We start from the raw sequence: 27,436 nt of genomic DNA on the forward strand, positions 1-27,436 counted from the left end.
TGTAAATCAAATACAAAATGAGAAATGCTGGACCCAGTCAGCATATCAGGCATCATCTATGGAAAGAGAAATAACAATAAAGTTTACGGTCAGAACCATCAAAGTCCTTTTGTAACTTCCCATTTGTATGTGTGTCTCTTCAACATAAAACTTTGATGCTTCAACAGTCTCATTTCCATCAACCTATTCATTGATAAGCACATTGAAAGAGTCCAGTTGAAATCCCTGGAGAATTTCTCCTGCAACAATTTGTACACTGAGCACCATTTCTGTAAGTCAGGTTGCCAGCCTGTTTTCTGCTTTGGTCTCCTTCTCTCACCACCCCCCCCCCCCCGCCACCCCTCCTTCTAACCAACCTATCATTTTTTATGCCATGTCATAAACTAATCTTGAATTCCATACATAACATTTTGTCCAAGAGATTATTATTAAAATGCTAATCAAATATCTTCTGGAAGTCCATATCGATAATTCTTTAGTGATCTCTTCAAGATGATCCATAATTTTGTCTGATATGAAAAGACTAATTTCTCATACATGTTGACTGTGATCAAATCATTTATTTTAATTCCCAGCCACAAATGATGGATTTCATTAATTTGAAGAAGTTAGACTGACAAATTTGAAGTTTCCTGGGTTGTATGTTTACAATTTTTAATTCAAAGATCTTAGAAAATAGAGGACTATTGCATTTGCAACTTCTTTCTTTTTACATCCTTGACTGAAAATAATCACATCTAAAAGATTTACTGAATACCTTTTAAATCCCACGAATATTGTTTTCGCCATTGTTTATTTAAAGGCAGTAAGTATTAAAACAGGTGGTACAGATTAGCTTAGGAAAGAATTATGTCAATCCCCACCCCATCCCTCCCATTCAATCAGCTCTTTAGTCTTTTTGATACAATACCACCAAAAAAAGTTGTTGGTGAGGTTCTAAAAAAAACTTTTTTAACAAGTGCTTTTTCATGTCAAGTTTCATTTTGGGTTACAGGATATTTCTGGTTTCATGCGTGAAGTGTTTGTTTATTCCGACAAAATATCGATGGTAGGTGGTGATGCGTCTCAATACTTGTTCAAAGTCATAGTTTGGACAAGATAACAGAAGTGGTTTAAAGCATAAAGGTCCAACTTGTTCCCCTCTGGGGCAGATAGTTGGGACAATTCTGCAAACAGGCCCATTTTGTACAGTATTTACTATTTAAAATTAATCACATTGCTCATAGATGCTGAAAGTGAACAATTTGTTCACAACTTGCCTGTGCTGGTTACTTGGTGGATGTAGATGTTACTGATATGATTGTAAATGACTCCAAATTATTTAACAGTGGTTTTCAAATTATTTAACAGTGTTTTCTTTCCACTCACGTACTACTTTAAGTATTCCCTATGCCATAGGTGCTCTGTGATTAGTAAAGGATTACTTAAGGTGGTATGTGAGTGGAAAGAAACAGTTTGAAAAACCACTGTTTTAATCGTACCTCATGGATTCGTTATGTGCACGACTTCACAACTCCAAAGGAAATGGGCCAATGACAATTTTTCTCAAGCAAAATATTTCAGTAACCATTGGATCTAGAGCAGTGGCTCTCAATCTTTTTTCCTCCTTTAAGTAATCCCTTACTAATCACAGAGCACCTATGGCGTAGGGATTACTTAAGGTGGTATGTAAGTGAAAGAAAAAGTTTGAAAACTACATTTAACACACTTGGGAGAGATCAAAATATTGTCAAGCAACTGAGATGAAAACTAAAGACATTAAATCCAAAGCAATAAAGGTCTTTCAATAAATGTAAAGTTGAATACTATAGCATGACAAAATGTATGCAATTGTGCAGCAAGCTATCCAATGAGCACATTTCTACCCAAATCTAACAGAGCTCCTGTCCTACTGCTTATGTTATGGATGAGAGCAGCGTGATGCATTGCCCCAAGACGGTACATATATTTGATAGACGAGGATTGTGCAGCCAGCAGTTAGAGGTAAGTTCTGTCTCTATACAATGGACAGACTATGGTACTGCACAATGTTCCAAAGCAGGAGTGGGCAACCTTTTTTTAAAAAAAACCTCACATTCCACCTTAAGTCTTCCCTATGCCATAAATGTTCTGTGATTAGTAAGGGATGACTTAAGGTGGTACGTGAGTGGGAAGGGAAGGTTGAGAATCACTGCTCTAGACCCGATTGTTGCTGAAATATTTGGCTTGAGAAAATTGTCATTGGCCCATTTCCTTTGGGCCATGCAAATAACGAGACAATTAGGTAAGATTAACTCAGTGGTTTTTCAACCTTTTTTCTTTTGACCCACATACCACCTTAAGCAATCCCTTACTAATCACAGAGCACCAATGGCAGAGGAAATACTTAAGGTAGAATGTGAGTTATTTAAAAAAGGTTGCCCGTCCCTGTTCTGAAGCCACCCTCCAAACTCCATTTTGAATCATGTCATGGAGTATAGAATTTGTTTGTGAAGCATGCTTAGATATTGTGCTTCTTAAGTCAACAAAATTACATTCCCATAAACAAGCCAATAACAGGAATAAAATAATCTTTGATAAACACGATAGCATGCTCAGGGGCTACTGAAATTAAAATAACAATTCACACTTAATCTGTATGCCAGATAATAATTCACATAAATTGTTTGTAAACTTTTGCTTTCCTTGTGTATGTATGTGTATATATTTAAAAAATCCTTATTTTACTGACATTTATGTCAGTTACTTTTATTGTCATTTGAGGGCAGGGTGCACGGTGAGACCACAGTATGAACAAATGGGATTGCATGATATTGAAGAACAGAGATATAGCTATTTGTTTTTAAAACTGGACTTTTAGAATTAACTTTACCAGTCCAGCATAATCAACAAGTAACTGTACAGCATATTGCAGAAATTAGGCATTTGGGAGGGAATAAACCTTGTGTATCAGAGAGAGGTCACTCTCAAAGACAAAATGAAGAGAATGTTAACATTTAAATGTACTAACTGAATATTCCCTTTATGAAAAATATACTCTCATGGAATGACTAGTTTGTGTTCTTAGAAGAGAGGGAAAATTTCTAAATTTTAAAAAGTTTAAATTTTATAGACTTTTATATATTTGATCACGCAAGCGGCAAACACGTTAGGAAGCAGCACAATCTCCTGATAGTTCGATAGATAACCAGCAAGTAATTTTTTCCATCCATGTGGAACAGATCAGTCCCATAGTCCCATCTTTCTGCCATGGTTCTGCTGGTAAGTCAGTTATTATCATGGCTCCCTTTGTCCTGCTTTGCGTGATGTTTCAAACGGGTCTCACAACTGGAAACCATCCTATCAAATGACACCATTTATCTCTGGCCAATAAACAGCAGTTCTGGGCCTCCTCTTGCATTTTGCACCCTTTTCAGCATTTTTCTTGCAGTGATTGAGGAATGATAATTCTGCTCTGCCTGAGTGAAAATCCATTGACAACACTCAGCTCAGCTCTGATGTTGTAGTATGGCTGACATTCACCTCTAGGCTATCCTTCATTCAGATTCTTGATGACCTCTGTAGAAATGTGTCCTTTTCTCTTTCAGCTGTGATCTGCTTGGATTTCATGTCAGATATGGGAAGAGATTCAGTGATCAGATTCATGTGGAGATTCACGTATGTCTCTGTGGAACTCTCATTGTGTGCTTCACTCTGTGTCATTGCCCTGGATAATATATCAGCAAACACAATAGGTTTCCCTGGTGTGTACACCCTCTTGACTAGGCTTAAGTTTTCACATGCTTTGTCACCCAACAGTGATTCATGTCCATCTGGGACTACTGTGAACCTTTGGTGGTGCTCTTTAACTTTCACCTTGAGTTTACATGTAGCTTTCATGTTAATGCTCTGTCCATTATAGGCTTTGAGCTGTAGAGGATTTGCATGGATATACAGCTTTATCTTCATTGCCCTGATGTCACGCTCACAGATCAAGTTGACTTTTGCCCCTGTGTCCAGCTTGAAAGGAATATTTGTTCTATTTGTTTGTAATGACACTGTCCACTTGTCCCACTCAACTCTCTTCATGCTTGGCTGTTCAGTGTCTGTTGGTTTATAATCTTTCTGCACAACCATACCAACTAAAAGTGTATCACTGAGGGCAGTTTCTTTTATAGTGTGTGCAGTGTGCACACTTTCACTTCTATTTTGTTTCCATTTGGAAAAACATTGCTTTGCATAATGATTCTGCCTTTTGCACTTTTCCATAGGTTGGGGGCATTGTTTTGGTGCATGTTGAGTGTCACATCATTTGCAATTGAATGCCTTTCCATCTTTTTGTTGTTTCCTATATCTCCTATTTTGTTTGTGTGTGGACAGACCCTGTGGCTATGTCTACGCCTTCGTTTTCACTGGCTTTTGTACTCTCACCGAACTTTCTCGCGAGCTGCAGAACTAATTCACTGGCATGGCATATTTTTTGCGGGTCCAGCTAAAGTAAGTTCTGTCTCTCACAGCAACCTCTCTCCCACTTTCTCATCAATAATTCTGAACACAATTTAATCACGGATCATTGAATCTTGCAGCGATCCAAAATTGCACGTTCTTGCTTTTAATTTCAAGTCCTTTTTTTTAAAAGTATCAAAGCTATCTCCCTCCAACTGCATGCATGGGTGAAATACATACCTCTCGAATGTTTCATTTTTCTTTAGTGCCAAGTGTTCATCAAACAATTCAATAATCTTGTCGAACTTGCCCTGGTTTTCTACCTCAGCAAAAACAAATGTATTGAAAACCTCTAGAGCTTATGGTCCTGCTACAGTAAGTAACAGTGCAATCCTCCATGCATCAAGTTTGCTATCAAGTCCAATGCCTTGCAGGTACAGTATGAATCATTGTTTGAACAACATCCACTCATGGTCGACATTTCCAGTGCCAGGAGTCTTTACACGCTCCATTTCTCTGCTGATATCAACTGATTTTCGCTCCTGGTACCATGTGATTTTGTTTTATTTTAATAGAGAAACTTGGGTTCTTTTAAAACAACTATATTAGCTATAGAACTTGCTCATTACTATGTAGAGGCATCCATCTGGAATCTAACCGAAGCTGCAACAAACTAGTCTATGATTCCATGTAGTGGTCAGGGGGATCACTAGCACTCAATCATAACAGTGGTGACCCTCAAGGATCTGCATAATGGATGCAAATATTCATCATATTTATTAATAGATCTGATGGAGTAGAAAACTACATATCCAAGTTAGCTGATAACAAAAGATAATGACTATTGCAAAAAATCCTGATGAAATGATTACATTATGAAGAGAGTAATAGACTGAGCTAATGGACAAATCTGCGGCTATGAATTTCTGTATCAGAGTCTGAATTCGAAAGGATAAAACAGAGTACTTTCCAAATAGTGAAATTCTAGAATTGGTTCAAGGGAGTAAAATACAAAAGGGCAAAAGTTATGTTACATCATTATGTTAATTGGACCATACACTAAGTAATGCAAAGAGTTCCAGGGAGTACATTTTAGCCGGGGGTTAGTGGTCTTAGCGAAAGAGTGCCACAAATAATACTTGAACTCCAAAATCTAAGATGCAAGTAAAGATAACACAGACTAGTTTTTGTACTCCTTAGAATTTAAATGTTTGAGGTTTGATTGTAGATCTCAATAATTTTTGACTCACCTTAAATATCCCATTACTCTCCGAAGACTGTCTCTAATAAACCCACGGAAATCATTGGTGGTGGAGGGTCGTGATGGCAGAGGCTGAAGAGATCCAGGCCCTTGCAAGACCACCAATGTTTGGCTTGGAAGGATGTTTTTTGAGAATTTTTTTTTGTTATCAAATTTACCACTTTATTTTACATGTTACTTGTTTTATGAAATCAGTAATATTTGCCTTTGCTGTGCAACACTGCAGACAATCTATAATAAATTGTTTCCGTATCTGTATCGTTTGCACTTTAACATTAAAGTACAACGTGGAGTGAAGAGTTCTCTTGGATCTGCTGAGCAATATGCCTTAACAGGAATTTCTAAATAGATTTCCCAGTGGAATGAGCCTCCCACTTCTAATTCCTGTACAAACAGCTTTGTAGTTTAAGGAATTGTCAACTGGTGCTAAATTAGAGCAACTTTATTTCATAAGCTTGTGGTTTCCAGGAATGAACTGAGAGAATCTACTAATCTGAACTAAATTCAACCCATTATTCCTCAAGGTGACAGCCAAGACGCCGTTATCTAAAAGGCCAGGGTTGCTCCCTTTGTGGCCTTCTCAACATCGGCGAGATTAGGCACAGACTTGGAGATTGCTTCACTGAGCACCTTCGCTCCTTTCAGTGACAGAGACCTCCCAGTAGCCAACCATTTCAGTTCTGTGTCACACTCCCATTCTCACATGTCTGTCCATGGCCTTATGTACTCTCCCACCAAGACCACCCATAAATTGGAAGTACAACACCTGATTTTCCATCTGGATGCTCTCCAGCCAGATGACATTAACATTTCCGGTTTCTGCTAACTTGCTCTCCTCTACCCCTCCCCCTTTCCAGCTCTCCTTCCTTCTCTATTCACCCAGCCATCCCTCCTCTCCTTGCTTGCTGCTGTCCCCTCCCTCCCTTCACCAATTACCTCCTGCCTTTGCGACCATGCCTTCTTTCCCCCCGCCTTTTATTTAGACACCTGCTCTCATTTTTCCATACCTTGATAAAGGGCTCAAGCCCAAAACGTCGGTGATGTATTTTTACCGTTGCTATATAAAGGTCACTGTTTGACCTGCTGAGTTTCTCCAGCGTTGTGTTTTTACTTCGACCACAGTGTCTACAGATTTTTGTGTTTTACTTCAGGCTGGAAGATGTCTCTTTCATGGGCATGTCAATGACTGACTTTTAAACTCTTAGCTTCACAGGCCCTTCTAAAAGCACACCTCAGAATGGTTACTCCTTTTATCATTTAGCAACAAACACGTCTCTGGATTTACTGATGTAGACTGGTCTCTTTATCTCCTTAATGTGGGAGTCGGCATACATAGTGCCTTGCACAAAGTGAATATTCAAACAATAGTATCTTCTCACACATGAGAAAGCAAACACAGGTCTTATTTAATTTGGTTCAAATAAAGAAATTCCATCAGCACAGCTAAATCCAGCAACCCTTTTCTCAAACACTTCTGATCTCATTTCCAAATGATGAATATGCCGCAGCGTGTTATGTGCATTAACAACACAATGCCAAATTCCTATTATCTGGAACCACCTCACCCATTTTATATTTCTTAAGGTTAAGAGGCAGATGTCTGATTTTCTCAGTCTGAAATTCTTGTTTGCACTTTTGCACTGAACTACAGACACTGTCTTAATTTGACCTTTTATTTAATTTGTAAGATGGTTTATATAAATGTTTCCACTGCAATGTTGCCGCAAAACAATGAATTTCGTGACATGTTCATGACAATAAATTCTGATTCTAAAGTTCAGATTCCCACATTTGCTGTTGTATAGTACGATCCTGGAATTTCCACTTAAAATGTTAGTTTGAGGAATTCCCTTTGTATAAGACAATCCCAAATCTGGCACTTACCCCTGACTAGTGGGTGCTGTTAGAAGCAAAGCACAATTTTTTAAATAACAAATGACCATTTGTTTCCATTTTATTTGTTTATTTTAAAGTAAACCACTGTCAGCTCCTGTAACAGGTTATTTAAAGCCTGTACAGAGCCGATGGCAGTTGGACTGGGTGGATGACCCTGCAGGGGAGCGCTGAGACTTCACTGTTAACTAACAGGGCATGCTTGAGATTGGGTCAGAGCCAGTAGAAAGATGGCAGCGGTGTTGAGGCTTCACTCTCAAGGTATGGATTTTTTGTCGTGGCATAGAGGACGACCTGATTTTTAGGTGAAATTTTTAAGTTTTGAGGATTGTCCTATATGACTGCATATGTGGTAAATGAAATCCTGTGAAAGAATTAAAAGTATTGCAAAATATATATCTACTACTAATTCATAAATATTATAAATAAAAATAAAATAAATATTATTAACTGCTTCCATTACTAAAATATCTAATTTAACTAAGAACAGTTTAAGGGTTGCAGTCCTAATGAGACAAGTTTGCCACATCTCTTTTCTTGGAATAAAGGTGTTATTTCTTAAAATTCTCATTCTGATGTATTATTGCAGTAGGTACCAATCACACTATCAGTTTTGAATTGAATTGGACCATAAATAATTCACATTGACTTTTTTTTAATCAGAAGCTGAATAGATGTTAGTCTCAAAAACTCCGTTGACGTGGGCTGGCTGATTCTCTCTGAGATGAGAAAGATCTGTTGAAGTCTAATTCTTGCCATTGAATACTGCATTTTACACACATGCTGGTAGTTAAGGCTGACTGTGTGTTTAACTGCCTGCTTTAATTTACAGATCTATTATTCTGAGGGCACCATGACATATATAAATCCAGCCTTCAAAGGGAGATTATCTGCAGAACATAAACCAGGAAATGCATCCATTACTATTGAAAAACTGCGTACTTCCGACTCTGGGAATTACATCTGTGAAGTTGACAATCCACCTGACTTCCAAGGCAATAATATCGGATCAGTCATTCTCACAGTTTTAGGTAGTGTATCACCTTCTTTCCTGCTATAAATCTTTTTCCAAGTTCAAGTTCAAATTCTCTTCCCATTTTTAATATTGTTCTCTTCACACTGAGGAATATTACTGCTGGAATTTAGAATGCATTTTCATGCCAATCATCCAATGTTTGAGCAAACACTCAGAGCTCACGCGTTGTATGTATATATCCTCTCTATCTAAAAATAAGCCTCAGCACTAATCTTGGAAATGAATTAGGGCATCATCTCGACTTCACCTGGCAGCCATCCTGTTGTCTTACTGCATATCATTGCCAAGCATCACCAACTAAAGACACTTAAATGCTGTAGATCTGGAGCTAGGTTGAGGATCTCCCAACTCATTTCACGCTGGACCCTTGTAATCTCCATGTGACAAGCATTTTCATGAAACAAGTTTAACATGGTTTCTAAGCACATTTGAGGTGAAATTGAAAGTCTAATACCTGGAACTGTCCAGTTACAGATTTTCTTATCATTTTAATCCATCTCTTAAAACAATAGTTTTACAGGCTAATAATCAGGACTGTGTATGGAAGTTGATCCTAGTGGAGGAGCTGAAAGATTGATGAACTGCTCATACCAACCCTCCTTGACTCAGATATTAACAATTATATTTATTTAATGTTTGTATATAGGTACTGTGCATATCAGTGGTGATTAACTACCACCCAGGCCCCTAGGCTGAGCTTTAGTAAGGCTCCCTTTGACCTTGCCCCCTGCCCCACCCTTCATTGAATAGAAATAAAGTGACATTAAGTTGCATTAAGTAACTTATATTGTTGTACTATGTATAACGTACATGTATAAGCAAGAAATCTAATTGTAGCAGCGTCTCTTTCCAGAAGAGTTTCATGTAATCACGTTCTGACCGGTATTATTGTTGAGTAATCTTCACTTGAAAACAGTTTGCAGTTATAAGAGAACGCCTTACCTGTGACTGGAGAATAGCACAGCCAACTTCTGATTTTTCTCACTATTTGCAAGGGAGCAGTAAAATATGGACTTTACTAAAGTAATATTTCTGTTTGCCGTCATATTTTATAGATTTCACAATACTGGCATTCATGTTCAAACGGGCTTCGCTCCCTATCTTTAACCAGTATATGTTCATGTTAACCCCAACTCGCAACGTAATAACATCATCATAGTAAACACAGTCTCACGGCCGCAGTACAAAGTCCTAAAAGCATTACTTTTAAATGTTTACATGTTTGGAGCCTAATTTAGAAAACAAAATAATATTTGTAATATTCCAGATATGAAAAAAATATATACAGAAATACTGAAATGTCATACAAAATAATCACATGTACACTCAATTAAACCATTTTTTTTTTGCTCTTTGGCCCCCTCCCTTCTGAGCCCCTAGGTTAAAGTCTACTCAGTATAATGATTAATTTGCCACTGGTGCATATGTATTGTTTGTCTGTATAGGTGTTATGTCTGCATGTGGGTTGCACTGAGGACTGGAGAATGCTGTTTTGGGTTGTATGTGTACAGTAGGATGATAAAGAACCTTGATATTCCAGGGCTTTTATTTGAAGTTGCACAAATCAAGGGGGGGGGGGGGTAGGGGGGAAGAGGGGTCAAGCAACATGCGAGTCTGGAAAAGCCATGTTATTCAATAGCAAATCCTTGCAACTTCTGAGTTGCTGAAGCCAGTTTAGCATCTCAACAAAGATCATCAAATTCAATATCTATTAGTGTTAAACTTAGAAACTTCCAGCTGAATTAATCAAATATCGACTGAGCCTACAGCTAAGGCCAGTGGTTGGAGCACTGGGCTTGTGAACCAGGGGGTTGCAAGTTTGTCCCTCACTGGGGCCTCATTTCTGTAGGGGGCACTGGAAAAAGAGGCAACTCTCTGTCTTCCCTACGGTCATCAAAGTTAAAGCATTTCTTGTATATTACATTCTAAATGTAGCATTATGTGACAATAATGGGATCTTTACTTTTACCAGTGAGAAATTTGAAGATAATCTGTTAATTTAATGGTAATTTATGACAAATTCCCAGATTTCCACAAGAAGAAAAATATTTATCCTGTAGTTTTGTGAAAATTATGGTCACAAAGGTAAAGTAATGACCTCCCTTTGCCTGCCTCCAATGTCACCATCTCTTTGTATTTAATGTAACACATCTGCATTTGTTTTCTCTCAATTGCACTTGTGAATGAGTGTTCCCTAGGTTTGTTGAAGCCAGAGCTTCTAAATCTCAATGAGCTGTTATTTACCATAGAGGTTTTGAAGGTTTTTTTTGTTTTGACTTGGCTTCATGCCCTTCCGTTGGATCATGTGCAATATATTAACATTCAAATAAATATTATACAACCAAGAGAAATGTTTGCCAGAAATATGGGTGTGGTTCACAGAACTAGTGACTGAAAATCCCACAATTTCCCCAAACAATCTAATCACAGTCTGTTATACAACACTCATGGAACTTGGGAAAGAACCTCCAAAACAATTTTGTCAGCAGTATCTTTATAATATAATATTATTAGTTCACTGTTGATATCCTATCAATACATTAAATACATTATTCTTTCAGTGCGGAGATTCTGCCTGGCCCCCAGGAAAATAGAATCTCAGAGTTGTATGTGATGTCATGTATGCCCTCTGACAATAAATCTGAACTTTGAGATTGATTAAATGACGTGAAGAAAAATAAGGTTCAGTGTAAAAAAAAAAGTATGGAAAACTTTACTGTATAAATTATACAAGGAAACAAACAGGATAATTTCAGTGCCATGATTTCCTGTTTAAGAGAACACTTGCGAACCATTCAAATTTTGGTCCTGCACAAATGACACCATTTAAACAGTGTTGCTTTGTGAGCATTTCCAGCCACTGATTATTCTCCAGCCAATAGGAATGGCCACACCTGAACAAACTTTGAAACTTATTGCCAAACATAACTTATTGGATTTGTGTACGTGGCCAAATTGTCTGTCAAATGAGTTCCGCTAACTCCATGCAATCAGAGTTATCTTAAATGTCAGTCAAATTGGGGGAAAAATCCTCCTAAGTAATATAAAAAACAAAGAATTTGGATGGAGCACAAAAAAGATTTGTTATGATAGCCCTAGCTGCAGCCAAAAAAATGTATTATGTCAACCTGGAAATTAGAAGATAACTTGAGAATACAACAATGGTATATAGAAATGAATAAATGTATTCCATTAGAAAAAATAACATATAATTTAAGAAATAACATTACAATATTTGAACAAATATGGGAGCCATACATGAAACACAATAGAGAAAACCTACCGTGGACATCTACCACCTAAAAAGACAGAAGGAGAAGATAATGAAAAGAACTGACTCAGTGGAATTTCTTGTTTATTTTTATTGAGTGACAACATTGTTTGACGGGTTTAATGGATCTTATATTCTGAACTTTAAATAAATGGGAGGGGAGGTGAGGGAGGGAGGGAGGGGAGGAGGGAAGGGGGGAGAAAACGACACTATATATTTAAGAAGGAAAATGTATGTATCTTGATCAATATGGTTTATAGTGTGAAAAATAAAAAAAAAATTTTAAAAATTGGGGGAAAAAAAGAGCAAAAGCAGGTTTTACATTTGAGAGAAAGGAATGGCAGGGGAGATGAAACAATGAGGGGACAATAATGCAAAGTGAAAAAGGATGACACTAGAGTAAATATGGAAACAATTATGAACTGAAACTTGCAGAAGGAAGGCCTTGTAATATTTATCTCCATAATGGAAGACTTCAGCAAAACAGCTGTGTTGCAGAGGAGTTCCAAAAGAGAGAGAAAAGATCTAAATTTGGTAAATAATTCCAAACAAATTTGCCAGATGGGGACAAATAATTTAATTTGTGTTCCACAGGTCTTTTTCTTGGATTGTCAGCACTCAATTGTTCCCATGACATAATTGGTCCTATATTTATTTTACATGAACATCACTCATGTTAAAAACAGAATAAGTTTAACTAAATTCTCTCTCGCTTGCTGGAAATGGCAACGTTGCTCACAGAAGCTTATACAGATAAACAGAAAGGGAAAAAAAACCTCCCAGTTTTCAAATGTTTCAACTGCTTTTTCTTGCAAGAGCAGAAATTATTTGGAGTAGACTTTTGACCCAAGTTTAGATGTTTATAAAAAATGTCAGAGAGATATACTCCTTTCTTTCTAATCTTCAGTTTAGGAACCTTTTCTTGCAGAAACATTGCACAAAAAACTTAGGTTTTGCAGTTTAAATAAAAAATCACATGTTGCAAGGGAGTTGAGTAATGTAAGTAATCTGTATTTTTTTCTTTCATTCTCTTGTAAGGGGGAGGTTTAATAAATGTCATTAACTTTTGATTGCAGTTCCACCCTCGAAGCCAGAATGTGGCATTGGACCACACCCTGTGAAGGCCAGATCTGCAATCCTAACTTGCCATTCCAATGAAGGTGATCCTAGCCCCACATATCACTGGGTGAAAATTGTACACAATATTCATCAGAACATTTCTGGTAATCTGGGTAAGAGTGGAATGCAAATTCCTCTGACCATTTTAGAGCTTTAATATTTAAATTGCAGTTTATATCTTTTAGCTTTTCCCATCTAATTTTCTTTAATTCAGCCAGTGAACATTTCAAAGGCATTTATTTTGTTTCATATTTCAGATCCAAGAACTGGAATGCTGACCATTTCAAACATTTCTGATACTGAATATGGTATTTACCAGTGCACAGCATCCAATAAATTGGGAAATGAAACATGCACTGTCGACTTGTCCAAAGTTTGTAAGTCTCCTATCATAACTTGTTAAGTTTGGGATACAATGCAGAAGATGCTGAAAATACTCAGCAGGTTGGGCAGCAACCATGTAGAGAAAAACCAAGTTAATGCCTGTCTGTTTTTGCTTATAGCTTGAAGGGCGCAGGCCCCAAACGTTGGTTACTCTTTACCTCCTTTTGACGCTGTGTGGCCTGCTGAGTTTCTCCACAACTTTTGTGTATTGCTCTTGACCCCAGCAACTGCAGACTTTCTTGTTTAACAATGATTCTGGTCTTTGTCAGACTGAATGTGAACAGATATTGCTTGACATGTTGAGTTTTGCATGTTTTCACTGCAGATTCTGTATTATCTGCAGTTTAGTTTTTATTTTCATTCATTGTTAAGTTGCGGCATGTTATAGTGAGTTACGATGACGATCCAATTGGAATTCTGTTTTCAAAGAGCAAATCTAGAGAATGGTAACAGCAAGAATTCTGTAAGCAAATTTATGACCTGAATTTACTGTGGAAATGTGAGTCAGACTACAAGTGAAAGATAGGATGGCAGACTGTGGTACTGGTTTCTACAATGAGAACTCAACTGCAGAACATCTTAAAGATGCAAGCTACCTTGTTGGCAGAAGGAGGAATAAGAGTATGAACTGCTGGAGGCGTTAGGTCTGGAGAATGCATAGTGAGGAGAAGACTGGATAGGAGGAGAGTGTCAACTTTCTTGGTGAGCTGGGGGAACGAAGGGTGGAGAGGGTGCAGGGAAAATGTGGTAGGATAGTGTCAGGTGAAACGTCAGACAAATCTAAGTTCAGTAATGTCCCTAGTAAATTGGAAGTACTAGACCGAGGAAATTGAATGTTCAAATGTTATGCCACTTTCCTTGGTCATCTATCTATTGTGCATGTTAATAACCAGAATATATATTCTAATGTAATATTTCAACACATTCAGAATGAGCTTAATCTTCCATGCCCAACTTTAAGCCAACAAAATCTAGGTTTCCCTTTGGAAGCTTTCATGTGCTAACTTTTATCCTTAAATACACCTGAAGAAAGGTTGGTTTCCCCCACGGTTTATGAGACAGGTACTGAGTTCATACTACATTTCTTTTTGCAGAAGATCGTAAATTTGAACATTTTACATCTGCGGTAGTGTTTGCATAGATGTAACTAGTTCACTTAATAAATACTATTTTGGGAATAGAGTATAACTATTTCACCAGTACAGCTTTTTGATAACAATATTCAAGAAGATAAAAAGAATCTCTTGGTTGGTTATTATTAGGCTGGAATTATTCTGCCTCACAGTGGTGTTTGGAGGTTTTGAATTTTAAGTGCAACGGATCAGAGTTGAAATTACACTGGAGTTTTGAAATTTTACAATGTGTTCCCCTCCTGTAAAATGTACTCGCACGTCAGCGAACATCACATGAAGGCCATTAAGGTTTATCGTTCATTGTCCTCCCTAAAATGAATTTGCAATGTTGCAGCAGGTATGTCAAAGATCATATGAAGAGTAACATGTTCTTAGAACAGTTGAATGAGTAATTCCATCTCTGAATGCCCAGGTTTGATGGATCAAATAATTAAATTTAAAATGTAGACATCCAGTACAGTAGCATGCCATTTTGGCCCACCCGTCTGTGGTGCCCAATTTACATCTAATTAACCTCACCCCCTGGTTTGTTTTGAATGCTGGGAGGAAATGGGTGCCCCTGGGGAAAACCCACACAGACACGAGAAGAATATATCAACTCCTTACAGACAGCGCGCGATTCAATCCCCGGTCCCGATCGCTGGTGCTGTAAAGGCATTGCATTAACTCCTTCACTGACTGTACCGGCCTTACTAACTAAATGCTATTTTCTCCTTATTGCTGCAGCTTCTGAGAATGATTCCATCATAGGAGGAATCGTTGGTGCCGTCCTGATAGCGTTGGTCATTGGAGTTATTATCTGGGTGGTTGCAAAGAAAGCAAAGAAAGCAAAGAAAAACGCACAAAAAGACAATGAACTTCAGTGAGTGCTTCTTTTAATGTGTTGTTCCGAACGCTTTACATTTTTTCCTTGAGAAGCTTAGTTTTCTTCACGTTTTGTTGACTGCATTCCTCAGCTGAAGGGAAAAGAATCAGGAGTTGGTATTTTTGTTGTTGTGTGACTTGCCTGGTGCAAATATCAACTGAGCTATTGATTTCTGGGACCCCCCCCCCCCCCCCACTTACAGATACTGTAGTTTACATGTCAACATCTGTAGTCAGTTAGTTGATCTCATCGTGACAACTATTAAATGCCAAAATTGCCTTGTGCTCCAGTAATATCTGAGGGAAATAACTAAGAGCATTAGATGCAGTCGAAAGCTTAGGAGCAGAGAACAGCCCAGCCACAGTACTGAATATCTGCTTTCCAAAACCAGCCGTGCCTATACACAAAAGTGCTAGAGTTCCTGACGAATGGCCTGGGCCCTGCTGAAGTGTTAATAGTCTTTTACTTCACATGGACGCAGCATGACCTGCTGAGTTTCTCCAGCAATTTTGTGTGCTGTGCTAGATCTCAGCATCTGCAGATTTACTTGTCTATCAGCTGTGCCTCTCGCCAGGTTTTTTTTATCATTCTATTACAGGTACAACACTGACATCTACATGTCAATGCAAGAAGTTTCCCAGATATATCTTCTACAACAGGCCAATTGGGTTAACCTTAATCATCTGCAAGTGATGGCAAGTGCCATTGATGGTGCGCAGTAATGTGGCTTTCTAATGCTTAGTTTGGGTATGACCAGGACAACTGAGGCCTTGAACCAAATGTGAGCCAAAGAGTTGGATTCTAAGAGTGGGCTGAGAGTTCTTGCACTTGACACATCAAGGCAGTGATTGACCAGATGTGACACCAAGGAGTCCTGTTAAAACCAACCTGGTGGTCACCAAGGGGAACGCTCCAGTAGCTAGAGTCATGTTTGTTAGGGGTCAGATCACTGTGGTCCCAGGGTTTTTCTGCGAGAATGTGTTCTTGTCCCAAACATCTTCAGTTGCTTCATCAGTAATTTTTCTTTCATCATGAAATAAGAAGTGGAGACGGTCACTGATCATTGAATGATAACTTTTTTTTAGAAAATGAAGCAGTCCATACCTATGTGTAGCTTGTCTAGGTCCTAGACAATATTCAGATAGTGGCAGATGTGCAACATTTGACGACATAAGTGCCAGGCAACAATCATCTACAATAAGAGAGAATCTAACAACCTACTTTTGACACAATCACATTTCCATCACCACGCCCCCAATATTCAACATCTGGTCATCACTGTTTATCAGCCAGTGTTCTAACTATGGAAATTATGTGCTGCAAGAAAAGGTCAAAGTGCCTAAAGCCTTTCCACCATCTACAAAGCACAAATTGGAAAGGTTATAGCATTGACTCCACCTACCTGGATGAATATATCTCCAATAGCACTCAAAAAGCTTGAAAATATTCAAGACAAAATCCCTGTTTGACTAGAACCCCATCTACCGCTCTAAACATTAATTTCCTCCACCACCAGCAAATAATGGCTGCCTGCAGACAATCTGCAAATGGTACCATAAATACCCTGGTTACTCTAGCAATATCACCCAAACAAATTAACTCTACCAGGGCAACAGGTATATGGGAACATCACTCTCTACAAATTCATCTCCAAGTTTCCTGGCTTGAAAATATATTGCTATGCAAAATCATGGCAACCCCTGTCCAATAACATTGAAAGATTATCTTCACAAAGAGGGACTGCAGCTGTTCCAGAAGGTAGCTCACATTTACAAGGATTTATATTTTAGTTTTCCTTGAGTCCTCTGACTTAAAAAATGAAATAGACATAATACATAAAAACCTTTATGGTGGAGCTCCTTGTAATTCTTGACTTGTCCGCCAACATTGAGATGGTCAACCATCCCATGCACCTCAATTTCCCAACCTGCGGGAGTGTGCTCCATAGTTCAATTCCTATCTACGGTAAAAGTCTAAAAATACAGATCCCAGAAATCCAGACCCCTCGAGAATCTGGACTTGGCGAAAACTCTCACTTTTAAAATTTAGTGGGGTTTTGTGAGCGTGCATGTACGCGTAAGTGCCACAGGTGTACAGTGGTGACCATATGTAGCAAATGCATTTACAAACCCGTATTAATGGATCCTAAAGGAGATCAATTTTGCAGTGTGAGGAGAAAGAAGAACACGTTGAGAATAAGTGACTAAGTAATTAAGAAAGTAGAATGTGATATGAGCAATACTGTTCTAATGGAACCTTGCGGCATCAGAAAATCTACAATTTACGATATAAAATGATACTGCAGAAAAGTCCATGGAAACAGTTATTAAATTTGTGGAACAGACTCATTGCATCAGTCTTCAAGACATCATGCTTGCACACAAGGTGCCGAGAAATCTTATCACAACGAAATTACAAAGTTGGGGACAAGGTGATATACAAAACTATTTAAAGGAAGCAAAAGAAGTGTCAGATAGTGCAAGCAGGTGCCCTCGAAGCGACAAATGTTCCATCCACAAGCCAAGCAGCTTTATTCCTCCTTAAATTTGAAATTTAAAAGTACTGCCCGAGAATCCGGAAAGTCCAAAAAATCCAGACCCATCCAATCCCTGAGCAGTCAGGATTCTCACACTTCTACTGTATCTAGCCAAAACTAGTAAATCACCCATTTTTCCTAATTTTAAAATCAGTTGTCTCACAAATATCTGTCAATTGTCCTCTTCTCAATCCTACCTATTTACTGCTCCCTCAACTCAGAGCAGTGTTCTACATGTGTGGTGACGTTTCCCAAACATGCTTTGCCACCAGTTCACTCAGCTCCTCCTCTATCCAACAGTCAGAGTGCATGATTAAGTGCAAGTTCGTGTGCAGAAATATAAGTAGTCCTAGAGAAAGCTGAAGACATTGTCCCTGTTTCCCTGCTCATTGATTTCATTCCTCCTTCTGACAGCTGTCTAAGGCAGAACCAAACTGCTTGCAATGTTGGTGTCATATTTAGCGAAGACCATTACTAATCATTGTCTCACATGTTCCCAGGGTCAAACAGGAATCCAGAACATCTCCTGCTACCTATGTGGCTGTCCCCACTGATACTGCAGCAATGGAACATCCAAATGATGCCCAGTTGCCGGATGCAAGCCAAAACAGCACCGAGGCCCCTGATGTTCATCAATTCCCAAATGAATCTCTGCCGTTGAATGAAAATGCTCCTCCCCCGGGCACTGAAAAAGCAGGAAACAAAGAGAGCGAGGGAGATGGCCCGCAGACCACTTAGTCAGCCAGCGGGGTCAGAATCTGAAGTTATCCCCTTCTGAAACAAAGAGACCATTAAGGTTCTCAACTCAAAATTGCTTCACATTACAAACCCAACTATTATGAATAGCCCTGTCAAAATAATTGGCATTCCATCATTTAAAGTATGAATTGTATGTGTCCAGGCTCAAAGTCATGGTCTATCTTTACCACAAGGTGTAAAACAGCTTAAGGATATATTTTGCTTGAGTGGAAAGTTTAACACTAGCTATTAATCTGTAATAACTCTTACTAAATTAATCATTTTAAAAAGTATATGCAAGGAAAAATATTCAACTCAATGTACCCCTTTGTATGAACAGTTTGTTGCCTTAAAGTTTCATCCTCAAAATGACTAAAACACATCAGTTTGCATTTGGCAAGCTCATTGGATCACAAAAGATCTTGGGATTCTTCAACCAAGGAGGGGGAACTAATTCCTGGCCCAATCATAATGCAAAAATCAGTGCTTTATGTTGGTTGGGAACAGGATCAGGACCCCTTGAACATAGGTGAGAAATTGTCATTCATTTACCAACAAGTAACAAAATACCACTGGTGCTAGAAATTTGAAATAAAACCATGAAATTCTGTAAATGCTCAATAGGACTCTTTGGAGAGAGAAATGGAGTTAACATTTCAAACCACTGAATGCTTATCATACTGAATCAGGAATTCTGATTCTCTCCGGATGATGTTTGACCTGATGAGTATTTCCAGCATTTTCTGATTTTTAATTCAGTTTTACTGCATGTGTAGTATTTTGTTGTTAAACTAACATTTATGGTCAACAACTTTTCAAAAGATGAAATATCACTGTTGACTGTTTCTTTCCACCATTGTTGCCTTTCTTTCTGATTATTTCCAGCGATAGGTGTTATTCACTAACAAGATGTATACAGGAAGGGTGGGGTTGCAGAACAGTCACTGATCACAAACCAATTTCGCCAGCGATTCCTGTCAGGAGAGAGTTTTAAAATAAGCAGAGCCCTAGTGAAACGATGTTTTGCTGAGTTGTCCATTTTTAAGTCAAGGTATTTATCTTTAGACCAGACAGAACTTTTTCATCCCATTCGTCCAAGTTATTCAACAACAATGTCCCCAGTGTCACCACCTTGGTTTTGTAAATGTTTCTGTTTAATCAAGTATTCTAGGTTGCATTAATTCAGTCAGACAATGTTGTCATTCAACAAAAATACACCAGAAATTCTACAGAGTCCATTCTTTTCTTTCCTTCTCCTTCCATCAACTTAGGTAATGTTTGTCCCCGGTAGGTTTTCGCTATTGTATTTAATGTAAGGCTCCCATACTTGTTCGAATATTTCAATATTATTTCTTAGACTATATGTTATTTTTTCTAATGGAATACATTTATTCATTTCTATATACCTTTAATCAAGTATTCAAATGACAAATAAATAAAATGTGTTTTAAGTTTGCATGAACAATTGCCATTGAAAAATGGATTGTTCATGAACCATTGTTTCAGGGAGCAGATATTATGTCATTATGCATACCCATCTTGCAATATTTTTCACATCATTATTAATCAACAGGTTTTTCAAGATATATCCTCACTGGATCCATGGAATCTGCCCCATAGTTTTTGCAACAGAAAGCCTACTTATTTAACAGCAGTTAAGTTGCTTGTCATATGCGTTTATGTTTATGAAATAATGAATATCTTAAAAATAAATTAGGAGGAATGAGGTAAGTACGTAGTAAGGAAAGATATAGAACTTGCATTAGAATAGAAAGCTTGGTCTGTGACCTAGCTCTTCCATTAGCCTACTGGCTGAATTTACTTATTCTGTGCCAATATCTTTATGATCTTGTGTCTTTATTAAATCCCTCATCAGTCAAGTTGTTCATCAAGTTTATTTTGTCGTATCTTACCAAATGTTACAATCAACGTCATGTAAACATACCACTTCCATTTGACCAACAGTTCTCTCTGAGGAGCTGTTTATAAATTAACTCATGGGTCAATCCCACCTATTTAAGGTGGATCAATGAGATTAAAAGCACAAAATGTTTATATGTGGGTAATGAGTTCAACAAGGAACATCAAGTTATGTTACAGCTGCCAAAGTAATTCTGTAAAAGTGAAAATACTTCTCATATTTTATATTATTTTTGTGATTTAAGGAATTTGAAATGCAGAAGAATCCATGATATAACACAAGGAATCATCAGACATAGACAAGAATAGAAGGAAAATGACAGATGGAATACTCAAATTAATCACTGAATGGCTGGGTGGGGGTGTCTGAGATCATTACAGGGAATTGATACAACTGAAATTAAATATCTTTCAGAGACACAGGTCAACATGCAAGTGTTGGGGAGTTGGAGGAATATGAGATAAGGCTATGAAATAGAAATAAGAACGGTGATCAGAATAGAATGGGTTTGGGAGATAAGCTCAAAAGCAAGTCCTGGAGACTTTTGCTAGAGGGATTAGATGAAAAGCATGGATAATAGTAAACATCAGAACTTTGATTTAACCATCCTAGGAGCACCACAAACATTTCATCTATTTTTAAAAATGTTTTGTGATACACTGGAGAAAGATAAAATGATTTGTTGGAGTGACACTAGAACTGAGCATTTCCACTTGTCAAGATAAGGAACTCCCAGGCCTTAACTCTCATGTTTGATGACTGACCTGCATTGAAAAGGGAAATCAATACATTGAGATCTTTAAAATTCTGGAATTATTTAGAGGGTAGATATAGAGTCATTTCCACTTCCAGATCAGGTTGATCCTGCAAACAATGTATACAATCTGGAAGATAAAAGCTGGTTGTGAAGAATTGTAAAGGTTTATTTAAAGGAAGTTGAATAAGTCTTGAAGGAGAAAAGAATAGCAAGCACTGTGGATGGGGTTAGAGGAAGAACAGCAGGAATCGGTCTGTGTGGACTATAAATATAGGCATTGCCCAGTTCAAATGAAAGGGCTGTTTCTGTACTGTTGACACATTTAACTGTGTATGAAAAATACCTGATACCAAGAATGCAGACTGATATGCTGTTGGAATGTTCCCACACCAGATGCCAATTTGTTCTTCCTAACCCCCAAAATCAATTTTGCTCCATCTCTACATTTCTACCTGGATGTGTCAGCACCTTTGGAACCAATGAAAGATGGTCACGTGGTTAGGTAGCAACCTACATCAACATGTTATGAGGACCAGTTTGTACCCTTAGTGTCACATTCCTCTTGGGCAGTTGGATTCTGTTCTATTTTACCATCATTTTCATTTTCTAATTTGCATTTGCTGTATTTATGTTGCTCACAAATTCTGTAGCCTAGAAATTCTCAGCACAGGGAGAGCTGTGTTAAAGGCCAGTACATGGTTTGTGAGGACACCTGGTGCTGTAAAATATTACTGGTACCAGGCTCAAGGCCTCGTCTCTAATAGGACACTCTAATGCAGTTAAAGACCTTTCCTTCAATGGTTCTACTGATACATAGCAAGGGAAGGTAAATGGTCTTAGATCACGAGTCATGAGGGTGGCTGAGTAAGCAGTGGAAGGGGATGAGATGTGGCAGGGAAGTCTTGGGCTCCAGTTGGTGATGGATGTGGCCTTGGAGATGTCGCTGCAGGCATTGTGCTAAATGGGATGGCTGAGAACTGGGGACAATTGGATGAGAGAGGAATGGTCTAGGTCACAATCCAGAGGGTAGGAAACCACAGTGAGAGATTATCTTTTAGTTCAAAGACACGCAGCCAGTTCCCAGATTCTGATGATTGTACTCTTTCCATTTTGTCTTACCCATTGTAAATGCCCACATCTGCCTGAATGATATTTGCAGTCAACCAAAGCCACGTCTCAGGTTAGGTGTTGAACCCTGTTGAAGATTATTCTGTAATTTCTCCATGGGTTACGCCAGAGATCGAGGAGCTGGAACCAAAGTGCAAACTTTAAGATCAATGTGGTAAATATCAATGTGCATGTCACCTTTGCTTTTCCAATAAAATTTACAAAAAACATATGTGATAAAGTGAGAATTTCTTAGGTTTGCTATCTTTTAAATGTCTTCAATATTTTAATCTTCATCCTTTCATTTAGCTTTAATTTTACAGCAACTATTTAAACTTCTCTTTCCGTTTATGATTATTTCATTTTTTATACATTTGTATTTTTTTGATGCATCCCATTTTATTTTTTAAATACAGTTAATTGATTATAGATGATAATTCCTGAAATATTAATTGTTCACAGATGATTTCTAGTGTTTCTGGCTTCTAATTTCTAGCTGGTGCCTTTCTCAAAATGTTTTCTAGAGAAATGCCTATGCATGGATTTGTTTGTTAAAAGCTATCATGTTTAGTTGATTAAATCATTGCTAATATTTCCACTAAGAAAATCAACTGTGCTGTGCTTTGTAATGCTGTAAGAATCAGCCTGAACATAACAAAATCAGACAAACTAGAACTGGATTAATACAAAATACATATTAAATAAAATTTATGACTTTCATTTCAACATCTTCTACTTTGACTCCCGTGAGGGGAAATTGTTCCTAGAATTTATGCTAACCAATAACTATTACCCATCTTCTATTGCAATGTTGTGGTGCAATGATCTACTATTCTTTAGAATATAGAGCAGGGGTGGTCAAACTTGTTTCACGTATGTCTGTGTAAAAAGCTTGGAACAGGAATGAGGGTGCCTTTCCCATTCTGACATTTTTCCTCCTAGACCCCTAGTCTTTTTCCCAGAAAGCCTGCAGTCTAAACTGGACTGCAGGCATTTCATGACCAAGGGTCTATAAATACAACATCCTGCCTCTTAACATACCACGCTGCCGGTATGTTATCTAAGCTCGTGGTCATAAAAGGAGATTTGCAGTTTTGGTCATTTCTGTGTGAATGATCGCTGCCTGGAGGTCAGGAGACTCTTCCAAATGGTAAGATCCTGTGAAGTCTATGTAAAAAAAACATAAAAGAGAGAGAGAGTGAGACTCCACATGCTGGGCTTTTTCAATGCAGGGTTTGTCCATGCAACCTGCGAGGACCAATCGCATGTCAGTCTCACCTGTAGGCAAATCTAACCACTGATTGGCACCTGGAGGACCAATCACACATCAGCCTTACAGGTGAGCAGATCTCCCTCTTGATTGGCAGTTGAGGTCACTCCTGGAGAGGTCACATTTGGTGACAAATTCCATGCAGCTATTCTGTCAGCTATGGTCTATTGAGAGTGGATGTTTGCTACTTTAAGGAATGTCAGAATGGGCCAGAGTTTTCTTAAGATCAGAAAAGTATTTTCCTGTTTAAGGAACAATAAAAAAAAATTGAAACTAAACAACAAAAACTTACCTTTTTTGAAAGGATGAAAGAAAAAAGGAAATGCAGATTTTTCTGCCAAAAGCAATTATCCATCAAAACCTGAATAGATGTCTGAATTGCCCAATTTCAGTATGTGTCCTACAAGGGTACAGTTCCATGTTTGCATTATAAATTATCTCCTTTCCATCATAGTCAGGAGTACTGGGCCCTTTGTGAGAGCTTTGCTGGAAGCTGATTTAGAAGACAAATAGGTGGATTATAACTCACCAAATTTTCAACTATCTTTCATTTATTTTTCAGGCAGGAATTAGCAGCCAGATTGAAAGGCCTCAAGTCCGTCACTGAGCCTTTAAAATTATTGACAGAGGTCAACCATCATAGGAAAAATATTGATCGAAGTCTGTCCTCATAATTGTCTGTGTCTCACCTATAAATGTAAGACACCTGCTAGTCTTTAGATAACTTTTTTTTTGAAGACAATTTTAACTGGTGACGTTCTTTCAACCTCCTGGGGACTGCATCATACTTGATGCAGAATGTAACTCATTTTAAATTTTTTTTGGCCTTAGTCACATTAGTTTTTAAAAATGGGGTTTCTTCTCTGCTTAGTTGGGGTGTATCATATCAGAATTTATTGACATGAACATGTCACGAAATTTGTTGTTTTGCTGCAGCGTCACAGACTCACGTTGCAAACATTTATATAAACCACCTTACAAAATAAATAAAATCAGTAAAGGAAAAGAAAAAGACAAAGTAAGACGGTGTCTATAATTTATCGTTCATTTAGGAATCTGAATGGCAGTGGGGAAGAAACTGTCTTTGTGCCACTGAGTGCTCATCTTCAGGCTCCAGTTCCTTTCTCCCGACGGTAGCAGACTGAAGAGGGCGTCGCCTGGGTTGTGGTAGGGTGGGGTTGGGGTCCTTAAGGAATGAAGACAAATCAGAATCTTTAGCTTTATCCCATGAGATCACAATGAATTGAATGCAGCTGCTGCCAATATACAGCACATCACCTTGAGGAGGGTGTCAGTCCCAAAAGGCACAGCAATGAGATAAATAGAATAAGCTGAAAACACTCCATTTATCAGTTTTTGCAGAACTCTTTCAAGAATGGCATTCCTAGAAGAGTAAGTGAAAAAATTTAAAAAACCTGCAGATGTTGCAAGTCTGAAAAAAAAAAGCAGAAAAGGCTGGAAAGATCAGGACACATTCCCCATGTCGGCCAAAGTTGTACTATAGTTCCATGGAAGAAGGAGTTACAGAATTAACTGTTGGTGGTGAAATTGATGCCATGAAGGAGGTCCCATATACGTGGTATCTTGGTGGGATTACAGAAGACCTATGGACCCATTATAAGAAGATTGTGATAGAAGATAGCTTGAATGGAATGGACTACAGATCAGATACAAGGAATATCATTTCACAAGTTGTGTTAAGGTGAGTTGAACCCTATGAACTAAGTAGTTTTCTTACCCAGACTCACCTCCATGATTTCTCCTAATCTCACAAACACTTTTCCCATCCATGTACTGTCCTCCACTCTTCATCCTCAGTACAGCATTGACACCCTACACCCATTATCTCATTCAAAGAGATTACATCTTCAAAGATAGGATAATAAAAGTGTATGCATCTCCTGCAAAAGGGTTAGAGCAATGGGGATCAGGAGAGAACATGTCTGTATAGGAGGAGGACCTCATTCATTCAGTTCCTCACATACGAGGAGGACCATCATTCTCCTCATGGCCTGCGGAGCCACTGCGGTCCAAACCAACTCAAGCAGAGGGGCCATGTCCATACCTCAAAAGACCTTTCCTGGAGCCAATACATTAAGGGTTTCATAAAGAAGGCACACCAGTGCATTTACTTTGTGAGGAGTCTAAGATGATTTGTTGGCCATATAGTCAAATACTCCTCTATCAAATTTCCACAGGTGCATTGTGGAACATATACTGACTGGTTGCATCGCAGCCTGGTTTGACAGTACATGTGCCCTGGAATGTAGAAGATAGCAAACATAGTCAGGTCTATCACAAGTTCACTATGTGCAGCATTGCCTGAAGAAGTTTCAAGTTAAAGTTTATTTATCATCTGATTATAACAGTAAAACCCAATGAATCAGTGTTCTATGATCCATTTGGAAAACATTTAAACATACATACAGTCTAACTATACATATTCACTGAAACACAGAATCTATAGACATGTATAAATATATCAAAAATAAATATTATTAATTAATAGCAGAGTCACTGGGACTTGTTTTAGCAGTTCAGCGGTCCGTGACCTCAAACCTTGATGGCACATAATAATATCACCAGTCAGGCCATGTCTATATTCTGCATAAATCATGGTTCAAAAATGCAAACCACCATCATTATGGAATAAATTCATTGAATAAGGAGTATGTTTCTCACAAATGAAAGACATTGGAAGACCTGACTGGGTAGTTTTAGAACTCATTGCACAATGCACAACAACCTTCCAAAGTGCACACTGGCAAGGCCGTGAGTGGATGCTCACGGTGGTTCAGGTATCTTGGGGGCAGGAGGAAAAGACATGCTAGTTTCAGAAAAGCCCACTTCCAAAGAGACTTCATATTCATTATCTTCTGTCTAGAAACACAAATCCCACTGCTATGACTCAATCATGAAAGTGTGTCTGAAATCCCATTTCTGTATGTCCACAAATAAAACACAGCACGTCAAACAGTATAGCACAGGTACAGGCCATTTGGCTCACAACGTCCGCAGCCGACCATGATGACAATCTGAACTAATTTCATCAATGCCTCCAGTATTTAATATTTCCACCCTTGAAAAAAGTGCTGAACACTTTCCTCTTGCATTTCACCTTCTAAAATATATCACCTTATACTTAACTGGATGAAACTCTATCTGCTGCTTCTCAGCCCAAATTTCCCACTGATCTACATCCCGCTGTATCCTTTGACAACTTCTGCAGCTCCTCTAATTTTTGTGTTATCTGCAAACATACTACTCAGACCTTCCAAATCATTCATATACTGTATATTACAAACAATGGAGGTCCCTGCACTGATCATACCAAAACAAATGTTTTTTTTCAGATCTGGCACAGTTACTGCAGCAGAAGTAGAAATTCTATAGCATTTTTCCCCCCACACAGTCCAGTCCAATTCAATTCTTGTGAGTTAATATACAATTCAACCAGCCTGTCAAAATATTCAGCCTATTCATTCTTAGAGTTTGATTAATCTACTGCAATGTTAATACAAAGGCCTAAATTATTATTTATTTACTCCCTTTGTCTTAATATTAACCTTTTCACTATTTTAAACATTGCTTCTGAGAGAATTGCAAGCATTGTTCCCAGGCAGTGAAACTCCAGGATGCTGATCAGTATCGCCTCTCGATGGTACAGCGGCCCTCTTCACATTCTTTTCCCTGTTGTGTGCAGTCACTTCCATCAATTGTGATGTCATGCATTATGTTGCC

General features: G+C 38.2%; 1 protein-coding gene and 1 long non-coding RNA gene across 3 annotated transcripts in view; one reads left to right on the forward strand and one right to left on the reverse strand.

Moving 5' to 3' along the window:
• LOC138740407 (V-set and immunoglobulin domain-containing protein 1-like) overlaps positions 1–23,145 on the forward strand; it is a 56,097-nt gene extending 32,952 nt beyond the window's left edge. Inside the window, exons 4-9 of one of the 2 annotated variants that reach the window (XM_069892993.1) lie at positions 1,879–1,983; positions 8,391–8,589; positions 12,942–13,097; positions 13,242–13,361; positions 15,228–15,363; positions 18,403–23,145. In XM_069892993.1, the coding sequence (XP_069749094.1) occupies positions 1,879–1,983; positions 8,391–8,589; positions 12,942–13,097; positions 13,242–13,361; positions 15,228–15,363; positions 18,403–18,640 (954 nt within the window). In that variant the 3' untranslated portion in view covers positions 18,641–23,145. The remainder of the gene's footprint in view (positions 1–1,878; positions 1,984–8,390; positions 8,590–12,941; positions 13,098–13,241; positions 13,362–15,227; positions 15,364–18,402) is intronic. The other variant, XM_069892994.1, reaches the window with a different exon arrangement.
• On the reverse strand, positions 7,620–27,380 carry LOC138740409 (uncharacterized). Its single transcript, XR_011342894.1, has 4 exons — positions 27,262–27,380; positions 22,438–22,566; positions 9,537–9,578; positions 7,620–7,922 (listed from the first exon to the last, which is right to left on the reverse strand). It is a non-coding gene; the product is annotated as an uncharacterized lncRNA (long non-coding RNA).
• Positions 27,381–27,436: the final 56 nt, after the last annotated feature.

Source organism: Narcine bancroftii, chromosome 8, assembly GCF_036971445.1.
Source record: "Narcine bancroftii isolate sNarBan1 chromosome 8, sNarBan1.hap1, whole genome shotgun sequence".
Classification (NCBI taxonomy): domain Eukaryota; kingdom Metazoa; phylum Chordata; class Chondrichthyes; order Torpediniformes; family Narcinidae; genus Narcine; species Narcine bancroftii.